Genomic DNA, 23,154 nt, shown 5'->3' on the forward strand with positions numbered 1-23,154 from the left:
CAGTTAGTGTTTCACTCAGTTTTCATTAAAGAAATGTCTCGTAAAAGGACCAATGTTCTTTTAAACAAAAAAAAAAAAACAAACCACCAAAACAAAAACAAAAAAAGAGAGAGAGAAAAAGAGTTCAAAGTGAGAGCAAAACCACCACAAGCATTATCCCAGTTATCCCCATAACAAGGCAGGGTGGACACAAAATACTTACATTTTACTTTCAGTCTGCAGGGAAAAAAAGAACCTTTAAAGCAACAGAACAGTTATTCTCACAACAAACTAAACAAAACATATTTCAGAACGCATTGATAAAAATATATCTATTGAACTTCTTACAAGTCCCAGTCACCTTCACTGTGAAACAAACTTCCTTGCTTATGTAGTTGTAATTTAATAAAGCTTATGTCAAATTTACCAGTTATTTCCTATATTCTTTTTATGGTATGCAAATAAGAAACTCATTTTGTTAGAGTGGATCAGCAATCTCCAACACGAGAGGAAGAAAAAACAAAACCAAAAACCCCAACATCATTTAACTTCACCAAGTAGATGTGAAAAGTCTCTTTTAAGTACCTCAGAGACACAGCAAGCATGGTAAGGCCCAGGAAGTGGGGGAAGTTGTAAATTTGGGTACCTTTCTGCTGACTAAATTCTACCCGAGACACGACCTCTAGAAATGTATGTTAGTAATACAAAGCTAGTCCAGAAGAGAGTATTGTTTTTGTGGTTTGCTTGCTAAATTGATTATGGCAAATTTGGTCATCGAGGGGCATCAAAGTCTTATAAAAAAATCAAAGCCCAAACATAAACATCTGAGTGCGCCCTTATTAGTTCTCTTGTGCGTTGAAACCTAGCTGGCAACTAAGCACCTACACAGCTGTTCATTCATTCCCTTCTCCCATAGGACAGGAAAAAAATAAAAGGCAGGTGAGGACTTATGGATCAAAACAATAACAGTTTAATACAGGGGTCCTCAAACTACAGCCCGTGGGCTGGATACAGCCTCCCAGGGTCCTCAATCCGGCCCCCAGTATTTACAGAACCCCCCCGCCCCGCCCCCCCACCGGGGGTTGGGGGGGAAACCAAGCTGCCGCAGATGGCTGCCTGCCACTTCATCCGCGTGCCGGCCCCCTGGTTAAACAGTTTGAGGACCCCTGGTAACAGGTAAAGGAAAAGTTGTGCATGCAAATGAAACATAACAAGGAATTTATTCACGACTTCCCATCAATAGGCAGATGCCCAGCCACTTCCTGGAAAGCAGGGCTCAGTATGTGTAACAGTTATGTGGGAGGAAAAACACCATAACCATGAACACCCTCCACTTTTTTATTTCCCTTCTCCCTCTATCTGTGCTATAGGCTCAGGGTAGAGAAACCACTGCTGAGATTATATTAACAGATTAATAATGTGACCCAGCACAGCAGCCAGTAGTTGCTGTTGTCTTTGTTTACCACTGCTGAAGAAGAAAACAATAACCATAACTTTATAATCAAGTTCCTGTTTTACCTCAGGAACATTCAGACTCAGTTTGCAAATCTTTCAGAAAAGACCTTCGCTTTTGAAATTTTAAGTACTATGAGCACAGCTAATACAGCTTTGCATGTTAATAGTTCAGAAAACTAGCTGGAATAAGGTTACAAATTACTCGGGCATAAAGGAGAAAAAAAGATTTTAAAAAAATCTAGGCCCAACACAGTTGCAATCCATGTTGTCATCAAAGGAGACTTATTTCCCAGTTTAAAAAAAAAAAATGCAATCATATAATTCATATCTTTTTTATTGGGAAAAAGGTGGTGGAATGCTAAAGGGTGACAGATCAGCACAGTAATTTCCCATTTAAAGTCTTTGAGCCTCTGCCTCCTTGTAGGGTAAGGCTGGTGAAGTTCATGGCCAGTCTTGCACAGGCAGCTGGATTCAGTGGCTTCTTCTAGCCTTATAAATATGTTAATTGACTACAATGACAATTACCTATCAACATACTACAGCCAACTGCCTACTCTGGCAAATATATTTCTGACTTTTTCCTAACAATCCCCTTATTTTACTGGAAATTCCTGTAGATAATTGTCTTAGTCTGTGCTTTCGATACCAGGTCTTCCTCTGAATCTAGCTGTCCTTTACCTGAGGCAGAAAACTTTCATATTCAGAATACACTCTGGGTTTTTTCTTACTGCTTCACTTCTTGCAAGACAGCAACTAATTTTGATAACCAGAGGCTTGAGAAACAAAATAGAGTAATTTTCCTGATATTGTCTAGGTGCTACATACATATTAAATTGATTAGAATCCAAACTATCATTTTCTTAAATTCATATATAAATATTCTGTCTTTCAAAGACTCCCAAAGCACATTACAAAGTTCAAAGCCCAATTATGTGATGGGATAGCCTTTGCTAACACAAAGCTACTTCTTGGACACTCCTAAAGAATCTCTGCTGAGTTTGACAGAGATGAAAAATACAGTTAATGAAGGAATCAGAATGACTTAAAACTCCTACTACGCTTCTATAAAAGCGGAATCTGATAAACCAAAGAAAATTTCAGCCTGTTTACACTGATAAGGATGCTTATTTTATTAAATAGCCAGTGAGAAGAACAAGAATTGCAGGTAAAATATTTAAACTGAGCACTTTTAAGAATGTAAAAGTACTTACTTTTGAATAACTTTTAGAAACTGTGCTACAGCAGCTAACTCATCTTCTGTATAAAAGTTATCCAATTCAAGGTAAGGGAGTGAATGCAGAAAGTTCCAGAAATATGGTTGCTTGTACAGGCTTTCTGCTCTAGAAATCATTTCCTCCACTTCATTCAAATCCATCTTTATGTGAAGAAAACATTTACACAAAACACTTCCATTAACAGGATAAAGAGGTAGTAGGTGCCTGTTATTTCCCCTACCCCAGCCTTCTTGAATTTTAAATGCATAGAAATGCATCTCTAGCTTTGGTATTTCACCACATTATTTTGGTGGTACTTTGAACTTATGACAGCTTTGTTTCAGATGCCTTTCCCTACTATGATGGAAAATGGATCTAGGAAAAAAGTTAATCAATCTCTACTCAGAAGGGTAACTCTTTGCCAAAAAGAAGAATTATCTTTGAGATCTCAAACACAAGGAGCTCTTTAGCCCTCTAATGAATTTCTAAGTCTAGGGTATAAAGACCCGGGGACTGCCAGGGACATGCGATTCTTGCCTCACAGCTCCTTATGGAGTGGGGGGGGGGCTGTGAAATAACAATTTATAAGAACGGCTCTTGAACTGACTAGGGTAAAAATCACTCTTTTATAGAACTACACTACCAGATGCCTACACAAAACATAGGTTCTATCACACTTGTTTATTATGCAGTCTTTGTTTCTCTAAATTTATGTTTCACTAGAGGTCTTTTGGATAATAGTAACATGAGCATGGTTTATACAAAAAGAAGCTTGTGTATACAAGCTCTGTTACCAATAATGATAGGCTGCTTTCAACTGTTTTCTTAATATTTGTAATTACATTATTTTATATTCCATTTCTGAAATGAAATTTCTTATTGATACAGGTCCATTCAATCAAGCATCATGAGCAATTTAAAAGTGTTACTATAAAAATGATATCTAATTTCAAGTTATAAAATGGAAACCTAAGTTCCATGAAGTAGCAGTTACAATCAACCAAATATGGAGAAAAATAATTTTAAACTATTTTTAAAGTGAAAACAGTCATCTGTGAAAGTTACAAAACTAGCGGTAATGGAGATCCACTACTGTGCCCATTCAGCCTTCCTTTTTCTGTTGAGAACAGAAGGGTGAAAGAACTAATGCGTTAGGGACAGCATAAAGACCAAACTCATGTCACACAAACTGCCAAACAGATTCTGGAAGGAATCATGTTACTTCTTGCATATTTGTCTTCCTACACCCCTGCTTGAGTCTGCTTGCCATATCACAAATTCAAATTCAAAGTAACCTCACCCAAGCAAAGGGGCTCATCTTTTCAATCTCACTGCAGTTCTTTTTTAAGTTTTGGGTTGCCTTTTTTTTTTGGTGGGGGTTGTTGATTTGTTTGTTGGGTTTTTTTTTAATGGTAAGTACACACTAGAGTTCCTTGCAAGACATTTTGTAATATGATTTTATACAGCTAGACAAAGTCTAGTGGATGGACTTTGAAATTGCTCCTAATGAACAACTAGCTTTCAAATAGCTGTGGATATTAGCTATTAACAACCTGGACTGGTTTAAATCAGTAATCTAGAAACCAGTGAACCTCTATCAAATTTATAAAACATAATTTTTTACCTCAACAGCACACCAATTTTGTTTTTTAAAGATAGGTTACAAATTTCTGACCATTATAATAAAGATGCCTCAATATCCAGAACTGTAATTTAGCAATAGACTGTAAAAATACTTACAGTAAGAAAAGTGGTGATGTTATGGAGCCCTGTAAAATCAAATATTTTTCTTTACAGAGATGCATTATTAAATTCAGAATAATCAATTTTATAAGCAATAACAAGTAGTGCACAAAGGGCATTTCTACAGGAGTAAAGGCATGTGAAACAACAAATAACCTAGAAAGTGAACCAAATGATTTTCTGGGCTTTCTGATACTTTTACTATTGTAACAAAAATAATTTAAAAGAAATTGTTTACCATTCACTTCTCAGTATGGCAAAAGAAACACTACATGAATGTACTAGCTCCCAAACAGCCATGAAAATGACTGTTTCACCTAAATCTTTATATTTGAAAACTCAGCCAGAAAGGCAGGGTAGTAGCAATATGCCTTAAATGTCCACCTGCTACAGCAGCAAGGCTGTGCAGTATGGGTGGGAACAGAGCAGAAACAATAGACATTGGTTTTTGAAGTCTCACTTTTTTCTTGAGAGAGTGACTTGTTTGCTAAAGGTCACCAGGTGTGAGCTACTGAGATTTTTCCATCCCTATACTCTCCAGTACAACAGAAAAACCTGGGGAGAAAGACTTGAAGCCTGATAATTTACTTCTGAATGCATGCTAGACCAAGTAACCACGTGCTTAGATTATTAATCCTTAGCTTTAAACCTTTCCCCTCCCAGTATTTTGTTAACTACCAAGTAGGAAAACAAGGGCACAGTTTTAGAAATCTAACTTTTTTTTCTGATAATTTTATGGCAGCCACAGTAATAGTAATCATAAAAGTAGGTTTTTTTCAGATTAACTAAAATTTTAGTTTGTTCATTTTATTTTTAAGAGTGTTCCTTTGTTTGATGGTTTATCACTACCTGATAGACAAATCAATTCATTATTAGAAAGATCACAGTTTACCTGAGAACTTTGAAGTTTCCTCCCATAGCTTTTCCAGAGCCATCGCTTTCTCTGTGGTCTCAATAAATCCCTTTGCAAGTTCTTCTACCTCTTTCATGAAGTCTAGATCAGGTCCTGTGAATCTCTCTGGACCACTTCGGATGCCTGCAGTACTTTTTTACAGAAAAAAATGGAACAGAGGATGTAATTACAAACTGGAAACAAGTTTTAAGCTTTTTTAGCTGAAATTTTAGCTGAAAAATGTGTATATACTCACAGCAGTATTCTGATTTTTTTTTAAATTATTACACATTTACACAACTTTCATTTAGTTAAATTCATTAGCGTGAAAGTTGCAGCTTTAAGTCTCAAAACCTCAGGAAAGAGAGCAATTTAAAAATTCTGAGCTGGAGCCACTCACCTACACCAGTAAAACAATTCTGGCAACAGCCAAAGACAGACACATTCAAAGAAGTCTTTGGTGTTTCTGAACACACTTAACTTTTCTCCCCTGGTTTATCATGAGTCCAAGTCATAGTTCTTTGATAGCCTGTACCCTGAAGTTCAAGTTTTCCTGTTGCAGGTAAGGCAACACACTGCAACCAGAACAGGTAAGTTGGTCAATGTCACCAAATACAGGTTAAGTCCCTCTTTCTGGGCCCTGAAGAAAGTTGGCATTTCCTTTTTAGTTAGTTTACTAAGCAACAGAACTATGATAACAATTCCACCACCTTAGCAAAAAAATGCCCACACTAACAAACACGCACATTCCACTTGACATGCTCCCCAAGGCACCCTTCTACTTGAAAAGTGAGAATGGCATCTCTGGCTACACATTTTTGCCCTATGCTGACTCACACACTTTCAGTGTCCGTTGTAAGGAAACCCTATACAGTTTGTATTTGAGCTACGACAACTTGTTTTTTCAAATACACACAGAATCTATAAAAATAATGTCTAATTATCACTACTGGCTTTCCTCTAATTTTAGCTTACAGCTAAAGTTTGTTATCACTATTATCTCTATCGTACTACCATCTGGTGGTTACTCGACAGCACAACAATTTTCTAACAATAAAATAAAATCAGAAGTCAAAGAGTCATTTAAACATTACTTTACAGGACAAAATTACTTAGACTCTCCTAAGGCACCATAAACAATGGAATAATCATCTTTAGCATGTCATTAGGCAGTTGAATTCTGGTTTATATTATAGGAAGTTCAAAGGATCTTAAAGTGAAATCTTGTGCAGCAAAAACATTGCTATTTTTCATTATAGGCACAATTAACTGTCACATAAGCACCAGTTACAAAAATATAATGAGTTACATTCCTTTCTTGTCAAATTTGTATCTGAATACTAGTTTTCAGCACAATTCTTACTTATTAGTAAAGAAAAATCTAATGAGACAGATTCCTAAACCAAAGAATCAGCCACTGCTTTCTGATTCTCTCATTTCTCTCTCCCTCCCTCCCCGATGCTTATTTGTTTAGACAGCCACCAAGCTGTCTGCAACTTTAGACTAAGAGATGAGAAAAAAATTTAATCTTAAAACAATCAAGTTCTTGATTGTTTCAGTGCAGCTTATTTTGATCCCAGCTTGGCAAATAGCCAGTAGGATTTTGGAAAACTCTTTCACCAGCTTCAAACTTCAACGGCTTAAAGTAAAAAAATTCCTCACTACATTTTTTTTTTCTCCTTTTAAATGGAGTTTTAAAAAGCAGGTTTCTGTTGCTCAAAGGGCAGCTTTTTAGGTGATTAACAGCTAGGCTTTAGCTATTGATTTTGAAAACCACCACATAAATTCCAGCGTTACCAACACACCTACTGCCTGAAATTTCAGACAGCTAGAAACACTGGTATTTGGCAAAGAACAGGAACGCTAACTACATACTGAAAACTTTCTAGCACTGCGCTTTTTGAGCATGAAAAAGTGGCCAGCACTTGACCAGAATAACAACCACCACATTGGTTAAAACACAGATCCAGTCAGAACTTAAAAAAATAAATAAATAAAACAACCCTAGCTCAGTTTCCACAGGATTTGCCATGGGTTTTTACTTTTTTAAAATACTTGATGAACTTTAAATTGACAACTAAACTTACAAAATATCACGCCTTAATACAATCACAAGTATTCAGAGAAGTGGAGCATAAAGGCACTATTTCAACCCACATTGATTTCCCTCCAAATTAGACATAAGCCTTACATCCCCATGTACAATTGTCCCTGGTTTAGAAGCATTGCAAACAATAATGCTCTGGGGGAAAAGGACACTTTTACCCACACAGGAGCATATGGCTGGCTCAGGTCTGGCTCCAGGGCTGCAGGTGCCCCCCAGCCTCCCTGCCAGCAGCAGGCTGCACAGGTAACAATGACAGAGGGAGCCAGTAACTGTCTCTCCTCTTCCCCCATCATTGACTCCGCTGCATCTTGGATCTGCAAAGCTTGGGTTGATGAAGAGCTGGGGGGGGGGGGGGGGGGGGGAGCAGAAAACAACCCTTTTGATCTTGGCACCAAATTTTATGTGTTATAGCCACCTGTTTGATATATAGCAGAAGCACATCTGACAACACAGGCTGAGTTAGGTGACTATTAATCTCTTCTGTTAATCTGAATCTCTTGTGAGTAATCCCAGCCCAGAAACCATTCAGCCTCACACTGTGTGAGCAGAGCAGTGGGTGGTTCTTGGAGCAGGTAGGTAGCAAATGTAATAGCTAAGTGAGATCTGTTTAGCAATATTTTTTCAAACGAGGAAAACTGAACTCCCTCACCCCACAATTTAAGTAAGGAAAAACACTGTCTGCTCTTCATCACTTAGCTTTACAATATTTTGTTGACAGCTATAAAGCTTCCTTTGAACAAAGAAGGCTTCAGGCCATACTGCCCTAGGTGCTGTGCGAGACAGCAGCAGCCTGCTTAGCCCTCCTGCTTTGTCCCTTAACCGAGCAGGACAGCAGCTCAGCTGGGATGTTCTTTCAGCATCTGTGGGTTTGAGGGCTGGGGAGACCAGCCACTCTCCTGTGAGGGGTCTCACAGACTACACAGGGTGGAACTGGAGAGGGTACACAGACTAGAAACAAAGAAAATACCTGGCAGCACTCAGAGCATGGTGGCTCTAAAGAGCTCCAGGGTAAGTGCCAGGAAAAGCAAGTTGGTGTAGATATTTATAGTATGAAAAAAGGACTAAGACAGAGGCATAAGGCCCAGCTATTACAGAAGAGAAGACAGCACATGCAACCTGAGAAACTCATAGAAACACCACACTCCCAAGAACAAGCCTCTCAACAGATGAGAACAGCTGTTTGGACATGCTGTTTCTAAACTATTAGCTTTATGGGGATTTCCAGGGCAGGACCAAATCTCAGCCAGCTGCCACTCATGCCCTTTTTTGCCATCATTGCCACAGCCCTTGCTCTGGTCACTCTTGGAGCAACCTCCTTTGGAAGAGGAAATCACAATGGGCCTGATATTAGTTATCAGGCTCCATTTTATGAAACAGCTTAAAATATTACAGGGGTTCTATTTACTGAATATCTGTGTTAAGTTTAAGGAGTTTTACGTATTTTCAACATGGTAATAGGGGACGATATTTACCTCCTAATAAGAATGCTATGAGAGATCACTAGTTTCTTAATTCAACACAAACAACACAAAATTGGAGGAAGATGTCACCGTCTTGCCAAAAAGATAAGAAACTAGACTCAAAACCAGCTGCAAGGACAGTCAAGACAAGCAATTTTCAGACAGTGTGCCAACAAAAATATTTAGTTGTACTGCTACTCTCCCAGAGAGCCTTCAGTGTGTGTTTTCTGGAGCAGAAGACTACATGAACTTATTTGTGTATGCGTTGAATAAGTCAACGGCAGCAGTTACTAGGAACAATAAAGAGAAGCAAGGGATGAGAAAAAGGACAAAAGGAGGAAGCTAGTAATTTATAGGAGAGAACATATCTAATTAGAACTGGGGTGTTAGGAGAAGGGGTGTGTGTATATATATATATATATGAATTTATTATCATCCATGGTAACTCTTTCCTTAATTGTGCATTTCCAGAAATACCTGTGTGAGGACAGAAATCAAATTAAAGACATACATTCACACAAACTTTGACCTTGATAAAACACTGCAAAAGAGCAAAAAGACTCTGCATCTTTTTGAGCATGTAAAAGCAATTTCCTAAAGCCATGACTCAGAAATGCTAATTCTGTTCAAATTACCCAGTTACTCAGGATGATGATAAGAATGTTCATCTGAGACCTCAGTTATGATGTGCAATGCCGTTTAGACTGGTGATTTTCATGAGCCTCTCAGCACACTCTTGTCTCAATCTCACCCCTGCCACCACATTAAAAATTTGTCTCTAAAATTGCAAATCCCCAACTCTGCTGGCTCCCATTCTCACCAACTCAGGACAGCCTGGAGACATGACATCTCCATCAACACCAAAACACATGCCGGAAAATAGCTTACTGCAGGTCTGTCACAGAAAGATCTTTCCCCTCCATGTTGCATACTATTATAACCCTTATAAAATGCAACGGACCAAACAATATAAAGAACTAAAAAAACATAGTTCTTAATTGGCTATAAAATGGAGAAAACTCATGTTAAAAATTCCTTTTCTCCACAACTCTGACAATCTGTAAGCAAGATCACTAAAATTGCTTAAGTTTCTGTTTTCCAACTACATAGCACAAGACTACAAAAGCCAGGGTGACTATTCAGTAAGTTGCTGCAGACATACAGCTATCTTGCAGAATTATTTCTTTTTTCATTTTAAGATACATAAGTAAAGAAAAATCTGATCCTTTAAGCAATTTTATGCAAGTGCTGTCACTGCTTAGATCTTGCTTGATCTTGTTCTTCCACACCTGCTCTTGTACATGAGCTCTTCCAATACTACTCCACCAGAGAACCACAGAGGCCCAGGTATCAATAAAAACAGTAACAAGAAAGTGACCAGGGGGAGTGGGATGGCCCCAGCAGGGGGGACAAGCTAGAAACTGAAGCACCCCTGGAGGAGGCCACATCCTCCCCAGTGAGGCACCATCCCCCACAATCCTGGCAAGCAGGCAGACCTGGGGGTGGGTCACAGGCTCCAGCAACAGCCACAACACAGCAGAATGAACCCAGGAGTCCAGTCAGGTGCAAAAGGAGACAGAGCTACCACATGGGTCTGAGGGGTCCATCCAGGAGAAGATGCCAGAGACAGACCTGGGGCTCTGACACACCTACAGGGTTTGCCTCGCCTGGCACTGCTCAGGCTGCTACTGCTTGTAGATAAATAGAGAGAAATAAACTAATGAGCTTAGAAACAACATTTTAGAGTATTGTTTTAATGATCTTTGTAGTTCTAAGTCCAAGAAAACCTAAGCTTCGTTTTCTTTTAGGTATTGAGAAGTCTAATGAACATAGATCTAGGAGTCTGAGCTGCAAGGGCAAATCCCACCACATTCTGCAATATTTGCAGTTGAATTAAGAGCACTGGGGATATATTATGTTTCTATGCACAGGCACTTGCATTTGCAGATGTTAGGCCATAGGACACTGTGCTGCATGGTTTTATCTTATCTGCATGCTCTCAGTTTTACTCTGTGCTCCATTAAGGTGAGGTGGGGGGTGGAACATTCTGGAAAGAGCAGGGAAAAACATCATTTGCCATGGGAGTTCCTAAAGATACCTCCTAAATATTTCCTTACTCTGCTCTGAGATACTGCTGAGTGTAACAGGTTAGGGAATCACATCAAAGAGCTGCAAGCCACCAGCTTTTGCAGTGGCTGAAGAGAGGAGCAAGGAGCAAAGCTTCAGAGCTGTTAACAAATGGATGGTTTTCAAGTCGTCAGGGATTTTGCTGTAAATCAGAATTAATGAGGTAGTTGTAGACTTAACCTGGCTCATCTTCTCACTATATCAATGGCTGTTAATAGAGCCTGTTGCTTGAGGGGATGGCACCACATCTGTGAGGGCATGGCCTGCACCAGGATGACTTCAACCCCTGGCTCAGCTCCCCTCAAGGAGCAGTCCTGCTCAGGCTGCTCACTGACAAATAGTCATTTGGGTAATTTATGGGTTTCATAGTGGAGGTTCCAAGAGAAGTCATAGAATTACTTTTTTTCCAAAAGACAACAACTATATTTCCAACTGGTAGCACTGATGTGGTACATACTGCGAAAATAAATGGGTTAAGTGTCCATGCAAACTGTGCAGAGTCTTTGATTTACCCTTAATAAATGCAACATTGTTGATGTAAAAATGTCCCTGAAAATGATTGTAAAGAGCCACCGATGGTTTGATATAATCCTGAAAGGGAAGATAATCTGTATTACTGTTCCTATGCCATCCCTTCTCTCCAGTCAACACAGGGACTTTGTAGGATCTAGTTATGTTTGGCTGATCAAGCTGACAGTCTGTATTCCTAAGGCTGTTCGCAGCCAGCATAAGTCAGAGCAGACCTAAGGTTGATTTAATTTATACTTGATGGACCTACTGGAATAGGCTGACTTCAGAATGAACTTCATACTACATTTACACCTCTTTTCCTTACCCAGGCCATATGCTACTTAGTGTAGCCTATTGAGTATGTACATATACATACATGCTTGCATTTTATTTTTTCATTGAAAAATTGAAAGCCGCTGAATAACTTCCCCAATTCTTAAGTAGGTCTAAGACTGCCTCCAGGAAATTCTTTCCTGCTTTTCTTTTGAGCTGAAATATAATTTGGGCAACTCAGTCAAAACAGTATAAATAAACATGCAGAGAAGTCAATATATTTCATATTTTTTAGAGATTTAACACACTTAGATGGCATCTGGACTAGTGATAAAGATAAGACCTATCCTTTTAGGACATAATTTTTAAAAAGGCCAACAGTTATTGCATAGCGATATAATATTGCCACTGAAAGTAACAGGCTACAGGCTTTGTACTGAGTTTGCCAGACCATAGCACAGAGGCTTGACACCTTTGCTTTGTTTGGATTGTTTTAACGTACCTGCAGTTTTGCTTTTGATTTGGTTTAGTTTTAATTTATTATTTTTTTTCTGGCCAGATGGCTATGGCTATTTACTTGACTTTCACTTGTCATTGTATAATACCACCATAGTTTTACACAGACAGTAGTAACAAGTGATCATTCTGTGGAAAATGAGGTATTTATGATTAACATAGCAAATCAGTGCAGAGCAACTCAGGCCCAATGTAACAGTAGAGGCCTTGAGAAGCGGGGACACAGGATGCATTGTACTGGAGTACAGGTCTAGGATGATAAGAGATGGGGCATAGGCTGGCACCGAGGATCCCATGGCTATAAACAACTCACCAGCGGTCAGTTAAAACGCAGAACTATAGCCAGACAAAGCTGATTTATAAGTATCAAGAAAAAAGAACAGATACCTAACATACGTAAAAGATACCATATACCTTCAGATGTATCATAGACATGCAGACCAGTGGAGGACAAAGAAGGTTTAAAAGCACTTTAGCAAACACAAATGACCCCAAGTGTACCCTAGAGTGAAAAAGAAGCCATCAACACAACACATTCCTCCAGGCAAAAGGAGCTTCAGATCACAATTTACCATAACAACCCTACTACCACCAGACTGTAGCCACTGACCTTATGAACCAAAGCAACAGTGAAAAGGTAAGCATAACCCCAGGGAAAGGAGAAGAAACTAAGTGGCTGTGTAACATTTGAACTGTATTATTATTACTAGGAGAATTTTTGTTTAGGATTACTGTAATGCTGTTATTTCTGTATATAAGCATTTTCTATGATAAAAGAACTGGCCTAATAACAATTTGTGGCTTAAACCATAAAGATTTCAATTCTACTAAGAAATGATTGCTTTATGTAAAAGGTATTTGCCCATAAACAAGATTTATTTTGCATGATCTTATGCTTAATCAACAGTTCTCTACATATACAAATAACTAGAACAGACTGTCTAGATCAAATGGTAAGTATCATGGCCCATTACTGTGATATTGAAGCTTTCCAACTTGCTGCATGCTGAATTTATTGCTATCTATAAACTTCTACAATAATAAACCATAAAAACTTAATGGTCTTACACACTTATCTGGCTCAGCTCTCTAAGATCTTTTTTGGTAGATATTCTCAATTTTCTAACAGTAATACATACATATATATACACATATATTCTGATTAGCTCACCTCAGTTTGACTTTATTGTTATGTATGTTGAAAGATTACTTATGACTGCATCCTTCAGCCAATTTACATGTGTCCTTGCATCTCAATGCTATTCAACATTTTGAAGTAGGTCAAATTACCACATTTCTTAAAGAAAAAGCTCAAATTCAGGTCCATCCCTTTTCTTTCTGTACTCTGGGATCCTGTGACAAGGCCCTTTTACAGGCTACTTCAAGTTCTTTTTAGTACAGAGTTACTACTACTCCTCCTTTCTGGCTTTTTGTGGTCTTACTTAAGAGTTATCCTTGTTTTGCTTTTCTGCCTTTACTTCTCCTACCATGTGTGCTCCCAAACTACCCAAAGTTTAAATCCATGCATAATACACTTTTTACTGCCCAGTCTCACCCTCATGTAATAAAAAACTTTTGAGTGAAGAATAAAAGCAGCAACAAAGGGCGAGAATACAAGGCACACCTCCAATTTTCCCCCAAAAAAAGTTTTCAGTATCTAATAACAGCATAAAATGCCCAAGAAAGGCAAACAAAAATTCATAAGAGGCATGACTAAAGACCCTACCTACACCTTTTGCATTCATAAGGTCACTAAAGGAAACTTAGCACAGAGTGACAACCTTTGCTTTAGAAAAAGACGCAGTGTGATGCTGACAGCTCTGCCCAATTCATAACTTACCGTAAGCGGTGGTTTGTCTGTGTTGTGTAACTAGAATTCTTGCATCTTGAACCAACATTACAGAAAAGAGTCCGCATGAAAGGATAAAGGCCCTGACTTGGTAAATCCCGAGCTTCTAAGTAACCTAAAACCAAGCAGCAGCAGAATTAAAACCAGTGATGTTGAGGTTACAAACCTGTACCATCACACTGTGTGCCTTTCTCCTAGAAAGTGGCTTTGTCACCTGCAAACAATGAAGTTGTATCAATGGTAGGTGTCCCATTTAAGAATAACTAATTCACCACAGAAAACAAAATAACCTGTGTCAGAATGTGACAACAGGGTATAACATTTGAGAGCAGTCTTTGAAAAGCTGATTTTCACGGTAGTAACACCATTGCATGTTTCCATAGTTCTGACAATTTAAACTTCAAAATATAAAGCAACTTTTTTCTTATTTTGAAACATAAGGAATAGCTATAGGATTCATATTTAACCTTATTTCTTTCTTTAAAATAGCAAAAAATGAGAAATACTTGCAATACTTCCCCTTGTCCTCTGGATAACCTTCTTTTGGCAACCATTGCACCAAAATTAAAGGAATTAAATGAGAGCAAAATAAGAAAGCTAGTATTTGGCCTAGCACTCTTACTGAATATTCAGAATTGAAAGATGCAGAAACGGGGAATTTACATGCACCTGATACATAAAAATCCCAATTTTATTTAAATTCATGTGCCAATATTTTTGAGACATGTACCATTAGAAATTGCACTCTTAATCAAGCCATCCCTCATTCCTCAGGAACTGTACCTTATGTATAAAATAATGAATTTTGAGTTGTGAATGACCATTTGCAGATGAGATATTTTTACTTAGCACACTCCAGTTCACAGTGCAGCAAGCTCTCCAAGCATGTACATTGTACACCTTTCTGCTAAAACAAAGCAGAAAATGTACTGGAGGAGCACGCTTAAAGGACTCAAACCATTATTATGCACTGCATCTTTGTGTCCAGACTAGAGCAAGTCTAAAGTAAATGTGTATAACGCTGGCTAGATTCTCTCCAGATGATTCACTCTACAGATCTACAACTGTTTTACCAAATTGGTTTGTAATTTAGCTGGTTTATCCCCAACTTACTGGCATCTGTGAGTAACAGAATAATAAACTGAGTAGATTATAATTCATAAATCATTCTTTCCTGAATGAAGTTAACATTTGACAAGATAAAAGCAAAACCAACTTTATAACATGGAGGTAGTCGTAAAAAGTTTGGAAGTGTTGATGGAAATGGAAGATTTTATTATTTACAAAATATTCATTCAAAATCCCAGGAAGTGGATAGGGGTAAGATTCATCTTGTCTAACTGTTAGTATCTACTGCATAATTATCTACTCCTGAGCCAGTCATTGAAACTCCATTACTCAACAGAAAGGAATAAGTACAACTAAAACATAAGTGACTCACCTTAGTTCAGAGTAAATATCTAAAACTTGTCTGACAAATCAGACCTTAAACTTTGTATTTATTTCCCACCTAAATAGGACTTGCTCAGACCCACAGTTAGACAAGACAATACCACTATAGGATTCTTTCCACTGACTCCACTACATGTAAGTCTCCCCTTCTAGAATATCTTTAATAATACCTAAATATTTCTGCAAGCAGAGGCAACCAAAATAGAACAGAGGTGAAATAAAACATACAGTTTTCCTTGTATTTTGGGGGCTCCTGGAAGCGGATTGCAGCCAGAATCAAGAAAAGCACGCATGGCCAGAGTATTTCAGTGAGAGACAGGACCTGAGAAGGGAAATCAAGACATCATGAGTACTATAGAAACAGGATTTTGGAAAAATAATTAAAATTAACGTATCTTTTAATTAAAAAAATATAAATAAGTATCCCCTCTACAACTACTTAGGGAAAATAAGATCATTAAAAGCAAATTAGTAATTAAAAATTCTATTGAAGTCCTTGTAACTTTGCCAAATACACTGCTTTCAGAGTACAAAAGTAGTTATCACTTCTATTTGTAGATATTTCCCACTGGTCAACACAGTGACTCTGACAACATGACGATAGTTACATACAGATTTCCCATATCTCCTAAGAAGCTAGCAGCATTCTGCACCTTTGCTGCAACTTCTCATGCTCCCCTGAACCCTGCCTGGTGGCGTACCTCCTTGTCCTTCCCAGGGTCTCTGACTGCTGCCATTACACCCTTTCTTTCACCTGCAGTTGCCTCTCTCCAAAAGCTGCCTTTGTCACCTCCAGAAAGGCATTGCGAGGCCAAGCTAATAGGCCTGAGGTCACCTACCACCACACTTCACATTTCCCTGCCTTCCCACCTCCAGGACCACAATGAAAAGGCACCCAAGCCAGTGCACTGTGGGATTCGTGGGTCTTGAGCATGTCTCCTCTGAGCAAATTGCACACACATGATATATGCTTGCACCTCTGTGGAGAGGATGCAACTCCCCAAACGGATTACACAAAGAAGAAAAACCCAACCAACCAAACATAAACAATAGACTCAATTTTCAGCTGCAAAAAGGAAGAAACTGCCACTCAGCCAAGGACTTCTAGATTTATTGATAAAAGTGCTAGGAAGGTGTGAATACCAAACTCTGTAACAGGAATGTAGTACAAATTACAAAGAACACCACTGAAGTTCTCCCATTAGAGTTTATTAACTTCTTCAAAGCATATCATGGATTTTTATTTCTAAAATATCAGAGTTGAATCAAATTCCACTAGAAAAGTGATTCCTAAACTTGGGTACATTAGAAAAATACCTGAGAAAAGTAACATAATACTTAAGAACAACATCCAGTGGCAGTCTTCCCTGCAGAAAAAGATGTTTCTGCTGAACATGAGACAAGGAACGAAAAGCTTCCTGAAATTTAGAGAAATTTTCATTTATCTAAATTGAACACACTCCAAACCAAATAGAAGCCAACCAAAAAACACGAAGTGTAGTACCTTCAAACTTCTAGGGAGCCACAAAGGCCAGCTACTCCCTGAGGCACATGGAGCTAGAGCATAACCAAGCACAGGAGCTGAACAGGGGAGCATCCACCCAGACAGGAGCTGAGGGCCTGGAAGCCCCATTTCAACTGGGCTCTGGGCCCAGGTGGAGCCCCAGGTGAGGCTGATCAGGGCTCTTAAGGCTTATCAGTGCCCCTAGGGGCCTGGAAGCAGCCTTCCTTCTTTGTATGTTCATCTCCACACCTCCTATCTGGAACCAGAGGGCCCTTGCTGTAGAGCAATACATTTGCTCTGGGGTATCTGAGGAGCTGAAGCCAGGCATGGCAGATGAGAAAGAGGGTACTGCAGAAGAGATTTGGAAAAGGCATCACCAGGCTGCCCATGAGGGGCTGGAAAGGGCCAAGGCTGCCCCTGGAGGCACATACTACCACCACCTCCAGGTCAGTGCTGGGGGAAAGGGTGGGAGGAGGTTCCCACAAGAAGCTCAGGCAGGGGGTCATGGCTGTGAAAGACCAGACCTCATGGGGTTGTTTATAGGGGGAAAGTCCTGGTCAGTCACAGGCTGGGCTCCCTGGTACCTCAGGGTTCAAGGTAACCTAAGCTGGCAGTCAGGGTGTAGCACCAGCCCTCAACTCCCTAGGGGGCAGGGGGCCGAAGGCAATGCCATGCCAGTGGGGCCCTTGCCAGGCAGGGCCTGCCCTGCAGTACCCTAGCAAGGCAAGTGGGCTGGGTAGCACCAGCTAGGTTCAGCTGAGAGTCTGGGCCTCTAGGTGGGTCTGCAGTGGTGAGACAGGCCTAAGATCAAGCCAGAAGGCAGATCTGCAGGCTGTGGTCATGTTCAGTGAGAGCAGCCAGGATCAAACACGGTCCTGTAATCACTGGCAGAGCCTACGGAAAGGTACAGCTGAGTCAGAGACCACCGCTCCTAGCAAAGGCATTCTGTGGTATGGAACATCCCTTTGGCTACTGCAGGTCACCTGTCCCAACAACTCCCTCCCAGTTTCTTGTCCACCTCCTCACTGGCAGAGCATGGGAAACTGAAAAGCCCTTAATTTAGGGTAAACCTACTTAGCAACAACTAAAACATCAGTGTGTTACCAACATTATTATTATACTAAATCCAAAACACAGCACCGTACCGCCATCAAGGAAGAAAATAAACTATCTGAGCTAAAACCAGGGCAGGGCCCCAGCTGCTGTCTGAGTAGGGGCAGGGCTGGGTGTGTGGGTGGCTGCCCCAGGTGAGGCTGCTCAGGGCCATTAAGAGCTATCAGTGCCCTCAGGGCCCTGACATCTAGGAGCACAGCTGTAGGTGTATTTAGGTATTCATTTGATAATGATGTCTAGATAGGATAGAGCTACTTATCCCTTGCCCTTCTTTGCTCCTAGTCATTTTTCTGTAGGCTAGAGGAGCCCCTTGGGGTTCTATATCATAGACACCATCTCTGGGCAGTCACCAAAGCCTGATTTCAAACCTGCTATTCTGTTCTCTGTCTGTCCTGCTGTACTGAACTTTTACCAGGGGCTTCCTTTACCTCTTGCAAGCTGATCAAGCAAAAATAAAGAAATTGAAAGAGTAGTTGGCTCAATAGCTTCTAAGTCAATTGCACAATATCCAGGATCATACTTGTGAGCCCTGGGCCCTAAGATAATTGTACCAGCTTTTTGCTCTTTCAGTACAACAACTAGGACAAAACACAAAGTCGTGTAAATACAGCCATGGTGTGGAGCCGCCACAGCTAATTCTAGGCAGCTCTACGGCTGAAAGCCTAGGACTGGACTCACGGCTGTCACCGGCTGTCAACCACCAGCCAAAAAACCTTGAGGTTCTTCATTATATTTAACAAGGGCTAATGATGTGGGAAGAACAGGAATGGTTTTACTTGCTGGCTTAGTCACCAGTATCCAAACTGTTAAGAAAAAAAGCTAGTCTTACTGCATAGAGCTAAATCTAGGCCTTACTAAAAAAGATGTGAATTTGGAGCAGCATTTCACTAGGACACTTCTTGGTGATAGTACCTCTTTGTTCAAGGAAATCTAATGTGTTGTTTGTACTTAGTAAGAAGGTTTCAGGCAAAAAAATGCAGGGGATTAAATATGTTAGTGAGAGGGATTTATTTGTGCTACAAAGCAGAGAATGGACAGACTTGAAGGCTTTTAATCATTACAAAGGCCTTCCCAGAGGGATGGAACAGATTTTATTAAACTTATCTGGAGAATTAGACCTAGGATCAAAAATATCACGCTATCTTATCACTAAAATTGAGGAACAGCATGGTACTAGCACTGTGTGATGCATTTGAGCTTGTACAAACAGCTTTATAGGAGTTATGATACCCGAAAAATTCTATTCTAGTTGCTTACCAAAACAGAAAAGCAGAAAACATATTATGTTTCCCATTAACTGAGACCGAAAAAAACCTACTAATGGAGAAACAAATTTCCCATCAATTCAGAATATGGCAAGCTTCTGACTTCAAAATCTAGATTAGTTCACCCAAACAAGTACAGAAATACCCTCGGTCTGCACCTTCTTTTTTCTTACCATTTCCCCTTTCAGGCTGCATTAAGGATCAGTCATTCATGTTTAAGATAGCTGTGAAATTAATTGGACTTTCTCCATTGACACTCCCCTTGGTATACCATAGCAGGTGACCAGAGGTCCACTCTTGCAACTTTCATGGGGTGTGGTATATCACTTGGCCTAAAACTTTGAGTGATGTTCTTCTACATCTCTGTGTACTTTGGATGGAGCCAAAGAAGTTAATTTATTTCAGGTAGAGTTCAGTTAATAGTTTTTGGCCTGTTCCTGGGCTTTTTTGTCTGCAATTAGATTTTGAACTTGAATAGTTCGACCCACTAAGAATTGCTGCTGGATTATTTGATGGTATGTAGAAAGCAAAACAGAGAAAGGAGAAGAAATCACCCATTCATAGGTATAACTGAGTGTCATCTGGCTAGAAATACAAGAGAATATTCTGTGACTAGAAAAGTCACACAGGCTGTAACACTGTAGGGTATGACAGGTACAGAACAGTTACAGGTAAGAACTCGCCTCTTGTTTAAGCTCTTCCAAAATTATTTGGCTTAGTCAGAACATCCAAAACTCTGGCATGCAGAGAAGGGTTACTATTCCAAATTTGGGACACATGAGCCAAAAATTCTTAAAATATAAAAATACATTATTTTTAAAAGGGCAGATTCTTTTTTTTTTTTTTCATAAACCTAGGAATCAAAATGAACATTGCACAATGCTATTAGCATTGGCACTGGGGTAGAAAGGCATCTAATGAAACGATAAGAGCTGTAAACAATTGTTACTCTTATTCTGGGATGCATTCTCCTTGGCTGTTACCATTCACCTGAGAAACCTCATTGCACTTATAGAACAAGTTAAATAGCAATGATTTTGGTGAATATACAAAATTCAAGGTTTAATAAAGATATCAAATTTGCAGCTGAAGAATACCAGTGAGCCAAGAATAGACCCCTTAGAGTAACTTCTGTTGTTTACAACACTTTAAGAACACAAATAATTTCATTTTCCATTTACCTCCAAAACTTCATTATGCATTAATGGCTTATCAGAGGTAGACTTCTCAGTCTAACATGCTTATGCCTTTCTTTGTTAAAGTACCATGAGTCTGGATGTTGATAACAGCAATTGCAGAGAACCTAGGAATATTAAGAAATAATCCCATTGTCCACATTGCTGTAGTCTGCTCCAGCTGTCCTTACTACCATCACAACCACTGCCTGTATAGCAACAGAAGCAACCACGTAGCTGATGCTTGGACATGAGGGAGTCTGAAATAGTTGGGGTTTTTTTCACCAACCCCCCAAAAGAGCCCTTAGCAGTCCTGTCTTTTGATAAACTAATGATTTTTTTTTTTTTTTAGACGAACGAAGCAAATCCCATTCAGCTGGCTTCTAGCAGAGCACATGATAAAAGAGGAATCTGGGGTAAGTACAAGAAGTGAGAAGGCAGCTGCAGAGGCAACAATAGGTTGGAGGACTCAATGAACCATCAGCATGCTGCAGACATTAAGCAAGAAAATTTGATCTCACTGAGCAAGTTATTCCTGGTAAAGGTGGGAAGTAATATTGCTTTGTAAGGCATATTCATGTTCAAATAGGAAAGGCACAAACAGAAAAAGGTCCAAAAAAAGGGCATTTGAAAGATGGCAGCCCCTGTGCAGCTGCTTTGACCAGGCACTGAGCGGAACTGGGATCTGAGAGCTCATGCCATTCTTGTGAGTTGCGCTTGGGAGGAATGGTGAATTTGGTAATAGAGCTTTAGGATCTGACAGATAAAACGGACAACTTTGTAACTGTTCACTGTTATTTTATTTTTATTGTTTTGCACTGATGCGAAAACATACATGTGCAAAACATTGTGCTCAGCAGTGAGCAATTTTTAGGGATGTTTATATCTTTTAAAGTGTGGAAGAAAGGAGTGTGAACTGCAAAGGACAGAAGCAGGGCAAAGATGACACAGTGTAGGGACAGATGAAGAGAAATAATTATGGCAGCATTTTCTCTGAACTTAACATTAATCCAAGATGAAAATTATGAATAGTAACAGCTTTTAAAGAAAGGCATAGATTTAGGATAGTCTTTGTTTCATATTTCTTTTAATAGCCATTTTAGCAACTACACACTCAAAGCATTTCACAACATGATTATAATCCCAATTCTCCTCTAAATTAAGGTATCAGAACAAGAGAATTTGGGAATCACATTTCTTTCTTTACCTAGTAGCAAATTTGGACTGTAATAAATACTATATAAACAATATTTAAAAAATGCAGTGATAACAGGCAACTCTACTACTTAAGTTTTTTATGTATCTCCTGAGCTTCCAGAATCTGTAGATCAGGAGCAAAAGCTTCTGAAAACAGGAATGAGAAGGTATCTTCTACACAACTGCAATTTCAAACTCCAACTGATGTCTAAATGTACATATTATTCTCTGCTGCCTTTGAACCATGTTAATAAGAGGCACTGATGCCTGTCTGAATTCAGTCAAAACACCTACTCTTTACAGAACACAATGTCTTTCATAGCCCCTTCGCTCCCTTCACATGTAATATTAACTAATACAATGTGATGTTCATGACACATCGTTAGTTCAACAGACCACACTTGTCTTGTAGTCCTGACTGCTGATAAATAACCATGGGAAGACAATTGCCTTCTATAGATAGACCTACACAATATAATACAGAGCTGAAGCACATCAGATCTTTCAGGACATGCTTTTCTGTTCAGATTCACAAGGGTCTGACCTGTCTTTTGCGTAGGTGGACAATCCACCTGGATTTCTTCTTGCATAACTGCATATGGAGCACCTTCACAGCTCAGTGTTTGCACAATGAGTATATAAGGAAGCTTTGAAAATTTCCCAGGGCAGCTTTTAGTTCTGAACAGGCAGAATTAAGTTTCCTTTGGGTCATTCACTGTAATTCCTAGTTTGGGGAAGTATGCATCTCGGTGAGCTCTCTCTTTGGGAAAGCTACCAAAGGCAAAATGAAAACGTACATAAATGAAGATTTCATCCTTAAATATATGAGAGAGAAAGCTAGGCAGAGAAAGAAGAGAAATGGATCAGTATGGAGGAGAACAGGAGATACTGAGAAGCTGCTTAATGCACCCTGACATACAAGGGACAGGCAGCATAGAGAAGTGTTTAGGAATGGATAAGAATATAACCAACAGTATCCCTCCCAGAAATACTTTTCATATTAAAAAACATCACTTGAAATCATTTGGAGAAGAAATTGTCTCTCTAAATCACAATTTTATTTAAGTGAAATATTTCTGAAATGAAAAGCTGTATGTTTAATTGAGGCAATCCTATCTGAAGCAACCAAGAAGCCTCACTGCAAATCCCCAGATCATCACAGACAAGGGAAATCAATGAGAAACTATTAATTGAAGTGACATTTTTTTCCCGCAAAAAAATTTAGCTCACTTGAGAAAATTCACTTCCTTCTATATTAAATTATCACATCAATCACAGCAAAAGCAAATGACATCTCATCTCACATTTAAGTATTATTTTAAT

At 39.3% G+C, this 23,154-nt stretch overlaps 1 protein-coding gene across 1 annotated transcript in view; it reads right to left on the reverse strand.

The window, feature by feature from the left end:
* ABCA13 (ATP binding cassette subfamily A member 13) overlaps window positions 1–23,154 on the reverse strand; it is a 211,693-nt gene that overhangs the window by 187,741 nt on the left and 798 nt on the right. The window contains exons 2-6 of the mRNA XM_056331501.1: window positions 15,806–15,899; window positions 14,117–14,240; window positions 5,284–5,435; window positions 4,389–4,417; window positions 2,646–2,809 (exon numbers count right to left, since the gene is read on the reverse strand). Of these exons, the coding sequence (XP_056187476.1) occupies window positions 2,646–2,809; window positions 4,389–4,417; window positions 5,284–5,435; window positions 14,117–14,240; window positions 15,806–15,899 (563 nt within the window). The remainder of the gene's footprint in view (window positions 1–2,645; window positions 2,810–4,388; window positions 4,418–5,283; window positions 5,436–14,116; window positions 14,241–15,805; window positions 15,900–23,154) is intronic.

Source organism: Falco biarmicus, chromosome 3 (assembly GCF_023638135.1).
Source record: "Falco biarmicus isolate bFalBia1 chromosome 3, bFalBia1.pri, whole genome shotgun sequence".
Lineage (NCBI taxonomy): Eukaryota > Metazoa > Chordata > Aves > Falconiformes > Falconidae > Falco > Falco biarmicus.